Source organism: Poecilia latipinna, unplaced genomic scaffold, assembly GCF_001443285.1.
Source record: "Poecilia latipinna isolate Pla-1442-1.1 unplaced genomic scaffold, P_latipinna-1.0 Scaffold58, whole genome shotgun sequence".
Lineage (NCBI taxonomy): Eukaryota > Metazoa > Chordata > Actinopteri > Cyprinodontiformes > Poeciliidae > Poecilia > Poecilia latipinna.
In genome coordinates, this window is record NW_015112674.1 from 529,227 (window position 1) to 536,064 (window position 6,838).

The window sequence follows — 6,838 nt, forward strand, 5'->3', positions numbered from 1 at the left end:
AAGAAGAAGAAGAAGAAGAAGAAGAAGAAGAAGAAGAAGAAGAAGAAGAAGCTCCGCCCTTTAATGACGACAGAATGAACCGAACTAACGCTTGCGTTTTGCTAACGAGTCAATGCGCATGTGTAGTACTTTTCGCACGTGTGGTGAACGTTCGGACTGACTGCATGCAGCAGAGCTTACAGAGTTAGTGACGCTGTTAAATATTAGGTAAAAGAAACGTATCCTGCGGTTTTTTGCTGCTTCCTTATAGCTAGGAGAGAAACAAGGAGTCCTCCGTGAAGCATTTCGCCGAGAGGGCCGGAAAACTAGGAAATATATTGCAATGGTGAGTCCTGTGTTCGGCTAACAAGCTAGCTCTCCGGCTAACTGTTAACAAGCATGTGTATCGTCAATGAGCGCATTTTAAAGTTGAAGCTGAGGTTTTTATTTTGGTTCGACGCGTGTCTCTTGTGTCTCATCTGGATTTATTGTTTGTGCTTTATTAAGACTGAACCACAAGTGAACCCGAAGGCCTACCCGCTGGCCGACGCTACACTGACCAAAACCATCTTGGACCTGGTGCAGCAAGCATCCAACTACAAACAACTGAGGAAGGGAGCCAATGAGGGTGAGAGAAATACACGACCAGATCCGTCTCACATGGAACACACTGTCAGATCAATAAAGCTTCAAACAACGACGGTGCCAATAGATACGTTAGTAAAACAAAGTTGTCAAAACATCTTTCCATTAAACATCCAAATGATGCCAACATACATTGAGTGAAGATCAAAAATCACTGTTGGAACAATTACCCCAAATCAGGTATTTATCTCAAAATGTACCTATTTCTAAAATTTTAGTAAATATTCTTAAGTGGATGTTTTGCGTTTTGATTGCAAAAAAAAATAAATAAATACACGTGGTTAATTTTAATGATTCTCAATAGTTCTTGCATGAGAACATTGTGGCATAAGTTTGCTTCAAAAATGTTGGTGTTCTACAAAGCATGTTGTGTGGAGTCAAACTGTAACCTTAATCCAGTTAGTTTTTACCTGCACAATGTTTTTTTGCTTTCAGGTCAGGAAAGATTTTATTCACTTATCAAATCCATTGATCTTCAGAATATAGATACAGACAAGTTGGCTAAAAGGGGCAGAATTATGTTTTTCAGGCATATATTCCATGCAATTTTGTAGCATAATAAAGTAACTTTACCTTCAGTTGTTAAAGAAATGCAATACATACCATGTAAGAGATTTTACTTCCTGATTTAACACCTTGAAATTGGGCCTCTGTCTCTTTAAAAACTCCTGCTCTTTCTGAAACTCCGCTTTCAGGAAGTCATTGCAACATGGCTCCTATTAACCCTTTAATGTTTTTACCAGTGTTAAACTAAGAAGTAGCTCGCAAAATAAGATGCACAGTTCCACCAGGAGTTTGCTAATGGCTGCTGGCTAGTCTGAAGGAGCTGAGAGAGAGAGAGAGAGAGAAAGAGAGAGAGGATTTCTCAAACAATGCATGTTGTTTTTGCTGTTTTTTGGTCTCTCGCTGTTTGTTCTTGTAGGATTCTGTACATTCATGTGATTGTAAACCTTTTTTTTATTATTTTTATTTCTCCCTCAGCTACTAAAACCTTGAACAGAGGCATCGCCGAATTCATCGTCATGGCAGCCGATGCCGAGCCACTAGAGATCATCCTCCACCTGCCGCTGCTGTGTGAGGACAAGAACGTGCCATATGTGTTTGTGCGCTCCAAGCAGGCGCTGGGCCGGGCCTGCGGTGTATCCCGGCCCGTCATCGCTACCTCGGTCACCATAAAGGAGGGCTCCCAGCTCAAACCTCAGATTCAGTCTGTTCAGATGGCCATCGAGAGACTGCTGGTGTGATCCGACAGCAGCACTGCTGGTTGATGGTTCCATCCACTCTGTCCTTATGTTGGATTATTGTAAACATTTGGCATTTTTTAAGAGTGTTGCACGTTTTTTTATTTTTTAGGACCATCAACTGTATCTCAATAAATTTTTTTTTTTTTTTTTAACAACTTGTTTCAATTTTTTTTTTATTTAAAATGTCATCCTAACTAAAAATGTTGCGTTTATAAATCAAATGTACTTTTCCGTGCAGGGGGGTACGGCATAGTATTAAGGCCATTGTAGATGGAATATATATTTGCTGAAAAACTCCCAAAATTTTTGGATTAATCTCAAATATCTTGTACAAAAAACGTGGAAATTCCAAAGTTTTTTGAAACTTTGAAATTTGAGTTTTGGAAGTTTTTTGAAACTTTTTTTTGAATTCTGAGACTAATCTCAAAATATTAGAATTACAACGGCCCCCGTATGTCATTGGCAATTTCTTAATGACATAAGCTCAAATTAATATTTAATGTGAAAATCGTTTTTCACATTAAATATTTAAGTCGGAATATTTTTGGAAATGTATTGAAGGAACTTGCCTGTTTAATTTTTTTTCTTGGTTGTTAACTAGACTTAGGCTTATTTTAGTGTCATTGCACAAAGACAACCGTGAAATGTTATTGCTTGGCCACCAGAGGAAACGCATAAAAAACTAGCCTTTCATTTTGAATTTTATAAAAATTTCACAGAGCTTGATTTCACACTTAGTGAAAGTGTCATGCTTTTCCATCACTATTATAGAAAAGCATGACAAAACCTTCCTGACTGCATAATTTCATTGATTTTTGAAGACATCTCTAATCATGACAGAGCCACCACCTTGTTTTACTTACACTTTGTGACCATAAGTGTTCAGATCGCTTTGAATCTTTATTTTTGTAAATCGAATAATAGTATGATACAATGAGAGCATTATTAAAATCCTAAGCAAATAATTATGACAATGAATCAGCTGAAATCAGCTGGACTGAAGGAAGGAAATACCTAAAACATGCAGGGCAGTGAGCCTTGAGGACCAGGGTTGGGAAACACTGATGTAGATAACCAATATCTGACCAATAAAACTTAAAATCATTTTGGGAAAGTTCAATAAACTTTTATGAGATATTGGGTGTATGTTTTTGAAATTAGTCATCAGTTTTATAATTAGTTAATGAGGCTATTTGAATTTATCCATTATAATTTAGTAAAAATATTCTCAAATTCCACACAAAAACTTAGACATGGTGGTATTTTAAGTCTAATCATTTCTGCTGTTCGTAATTAGGCAGGCTTTCTGTTTATGGGCAGATGAATGAGTGAAGTCGTTTCCTTTGGTGGTTCATCAGCAAACTAAGCTTTGCCCTCTCAGTCTATAAAGTTGCAGCGGGTTTAGGTGGAATATCTCTCCCAGACACATCTCCGTTTAAGGCCTCATTCTGTGTCCGGATCTGATCATCTTAATATCATTCACTCAGTTTCCCTTTTAAACTGAGTTAATGCTAACTCAGGTGGATTTTTACTCCCTCTGCATTTATTCATTTTCTCTCTTCTTCCTTATGTTCACCAAGGAAAGCTTTGCAAAGTAACAGCAGACTGACGTTTACGACAGTGTAAGAACATTGAACGCAGCACCGATTTCCGAGAAACATCCCGTTTCCCGCTCCATTCTTCAGGAGCTTTGAACGCAGCTCAGGTTCCAGTACAGTGAGGAAGGTTGAACTTTTGCCCTCTTCGCTGAGCAGAGACCATGGCCGAGCCTCCTGTTATCATCTGGCAGCAGGAAGTTGAAAATGTGCTCCGTTACAGGGACCTGGTCCCCCGTCTGGAGGACGCTTTGGGGAAGTTCTCCCGGCGGGACAGCGCCGAGGTGGTCCAGCCTGTGCGCACCGCGGTGCCGCTGCAGAAGCACAGCGGGTAGGCCTGCTCTGCTGCGGCTGCTTCGGTTCGGCACATATTAACAGACTGCTGGCAGAACAGCGGCTCAATCTGCTTCTCCTTCCAGCTTCATGGGGCTCATGCCCACATACATGGAGAACGACGGAGTGCTGAGCACAAAGTTTGTCTGTTTCTACAAGAGAGAGAAAGGATCCACTTTACCAGCCGTTCAGGCCACCGTGGTTCTGCTGGACCCAGAACGTGGGAACATCAAGGCTGTGAGTCAAACACGCCTGCAATGATTAAAGCACCTGGAAGATTTGTCACGTCTACAGTCACAAACCTGACTGTGTTTTAATAGGATTTTATGAGGTGAACCAAAACAAAGTTATGCAAGGCTGTAAAGGGAAGTGTTTTTTTTTTTTTTTTTTCCCAGAAAATGTCTATTGTGCTCAAAATTTTATTGCAGAAAATGTTAAACTTTTCAAACAAAGACATTTTTGAGTTTTCTGTAGAAAATTTCGGAGATTAATTTTAAAATGTCCAAGTTTTTTGGTAGAAATGTACCCCTTTTTTAATCTGCAATGACTGTAGGGAAATGATCCCTGACTTTCAACATGTCCCAAAGAATCTGAAAAGTGTGGTGTGCATTTGTATGTATCTTGCATGCTGTAATACTTTGTAGAATGAAATATATTGTTACAGTCACCAGTATTCAGTACCTGAAAAAAGATACTCAAACCTTTGGATGTTTTATCCTTTTTACTGATTTTACAAATTGATAAAAATCAGCTACATTTAACTTTTTAGACAAGAAAAGGACAAAAGAAAAGCATTGTCACGGCCTGATGGCTGCCACCACCGTGCCTCACTGAGGGGGCGGTGTGTCAGCATGATGCACAGTACTGGTTTCCTGTTTAGTTTATACGCCTAAAAGTTCTACTTTGGTCTCATCTGAGTAGAACACATTCTTTTGTTTGTACATTAAAGTCTCTGTGACCAAACCAAAGGTGTGAGTACTTTTTAAAGGCCGTGTGTGTGTGACTCTGAACCATGTAAACACTGCTGGAACGTCCCACCTGCAGGTGATGGATGGGGAGGTCATCACGGCCAGGAGGACTGCTGCCATCTCAGCCATCTCCGCTAAGGCATCTCTGCTGTTGACCTTGTAACGCACATCAGCCTCTCTGTGCAGTGAGACTCTGCAGTAACTCGGACCTGTTTGGTGTGTGTGTGTGTGTGTGCGTGTGTCTAGCTGCTGATGGCGTCCGGAGCAGAGGTTCTGGCCATCCTGGGGACCGGCACACAGGCTCTGAGTCACTATACCGTCTTCACTGAGATGTTTTCTTTTAAAGAGGTACTTGTTCAGCGGCGACAATAAGATGGGTGAAGAAAAGGAAACACAATCCAAACATTGTGTGTGTGGTTTTTAAAGCATTTCTTTAAATTGTTTGAATGTGTTGTCTTTATCCTGCTTGTCATGCTAAACTCACCTGGAGTGTTTGAGAAGCTCCACTAGTAAAGTTAAGCAAACTGTTTATGTTTGTGATGGTAGGACAGAAAAATATTTTTACTGCTATCTCTATCTTGTTGGCATGGAGCTAGTGTCTCATGGTTGCTATGGAGATCTGGTGACAACAAGACATAACCTAGCATACATCTGATAATCGTGACTCACATTTATCCCTGTTAGCTTTAACAGTAAATGTCTTTTTGGTTCATAACGGTCGGAATCCCGTCATGGTTTGGCGTCTTTCTACATCCTCGTCTTTCTTCTTCCTCAGGTTCGTGTTTGGAGCCGGACTAAAGAGAATATGGAGAGGTTTGTCCGCTCAGTGGGAGGCGGTGTGAAAGGATGTGGCTCGGCGGAGGAGGCGGTGAGGGGAGCAGACGTCATAGTGACGGTGACTGGATCCACGGAGCCGGTGCTGCATGGTCAGTGGGTCAAAGCAGGAGCACATGTGGCAGGTGAGGTCCAGTCAGACACGAAAACCAGAATAATCACAGCCACGTACCAGGATGAACCCTTTGATGGTCGTGTTGACTTTGCGGAGCAGCTGTGGGAGCCTGCAGGCCAGACTGGAGGGAGCTGGACGACGTGCTGATGAAGAGCGCTGTGGTGTACGCAGACAGCAGGGAGGGGGCGCTGTCAGAATCTGGTGATGTCATCCTTTCAGGGGTCGGTCTACTTTAGATTTGACTTTTAATCCAGTTGGAAAACTGAAGGTGAGCAGAATGAGAGTCGGTGTGATTGTGTCTTTCAGGCTCAGGTGTTTGCAGAACTGGGAGACGTTATCAATGGAACCAAACCTGCTGAGAGGGAGAAGACCACCGTCTTCAAGTCTCTGGGTGTGTTGGATGATATAATTATATCACTTTGTTGTAGTTTTTAATTAACCTTAATGTGTTTTCTTGTTTTTTGTCTGACAGGAATGGGAGTGGAGGATGCAGTGTCTGCTCAGCTGGTGTTTGACCAGTGGACAGCTAAAGAAACCAAACCATGAGATTTGTTCTTGATTTCTGATGTCCCAGTTGGAACCTTTCAGTCACAGAGGTGTTGGCAGACGGCAGTGTGTCCGAGGTTTTAGTTTAGTACGAACCAACACTGACCAAACTGCTGCCTGTGGGTCACTTCCAGCCTCTGATGTCAGCTCTGGACCAGTCCAAATCTGACCCAGCAGAGCTGGCAGCTGGCAAAAATGTCGGCACTTTTAAAATATTTCGAAGCAATATTTTCCCTGACAAAATAAAAATGGAGTGTAGCACAAAAGTTTTGCTTTTAACCACATTTTTTTTCTTTTAGTTTCATTTCATAAAAAAACTTATTCATTTTTGTCATTTTACAAACTGAAATCCAAAAAGGAAACAAATAATCCTGCAAAAAAAGAAAAATAAAATAATAATAAACAATGCCAGACATGATGGCATGATACTTTCATTTCATAAAAAGTGACTGTAGGTTAATGAATGGAATAAAAGAACATTTGGTAAATATAAAGCTAGGCATGTCGTGATAAACGATATATCAATTAATCGCACGATAAATTAAACCTATCGACCTCATTTTAATTATCGGCTTTATC

At 41.0% G+C, this 6,838-nt stretch overlaps 2 protein-coding genes across 2 annotated transcripts; both read left to right on the forward strand.

Annotated features, from left to right (window-relative positions):
• Positions 1–72: 72 nt before the first annotated feature.
• LOC106961746 (small nuclear ribonucleoprotein 13) lies at positions 73–2,016 on the forward strand. Its single transcript, XM_015055705.1, has 3 exons — positions 73–325; positions 487–607; positions 1,606–2,016. The coding sequence occupies exons 1-3, from the start codon at positions 323–325 to the stop codon at positions 1,866–1,868; spliced, it is 387 nt and encodes a 128-aa protein (XP_014911191.1). The 5' UTR covers positions 73–322; the 3' UTR covers positions 1,869–2,016.
• Positions 2,017–2,123: 107 nt separating this feature from the next.
• Positions 2,124–6,525, forward strand: crym (crystallin, mu). The gene is made up of 8 exons (XM_015055690.1): positions 2,124–3,794; positions 3,883–4,033; positions 4,841–4,903; positions 5,011–5,112; positions 5,540–5,723; positions 5,813–5,934; positions 6,020–6,104; positions 6,186–6,525. Exons 1-8 carry the CDS (start codon positions 3,628–3,630, stop codon positions 6,257–6,259), a joined length of 948 nt encoding a protein of 315 aa, XP_014911176.1. The 5' UTR covers positions 2,124–3,627; the 3' UTR covers positions 6,260–6,525.
• The last annotated feature ends 313 nt before the right edge of the window (positions 6,526–6,838 follow it).

Bases quoted from the DNA above. Each gene is read 5' to 3' on its own strand.
- LOC106961746 (XM_015055705.1), top strand. The intron at 608-1,605 runs GTGAGAGAAATA...TTTCTCCCTCAG, and splicing joins GAGGAAGGGAGCCAATGAGG to CTACTAAAACCTTGAACAGA.
- crym (XM_015055690.1), top strand. From the start codon at position 3,628: ATGGCCGAGCCTCCTGTTATCATCTGGCAGCAGGAAGTTGAAAATGTG. The intron at 4,904-5,010 runs GCATCTCTGCTG...GCGTGTGTCTAG, and splicing joins TCTCAGCCATCTCCGCTAAG to CTGCTGATGGCGTCCGGAGC. The intron at 5,724-5,812 runs GTGAGGTCCAGT...TTTGCGGAGCAG, and splicing joins AGCAGGAGCACATGTGGCAG to CTGTGGGAGCCTGCAGGCCA.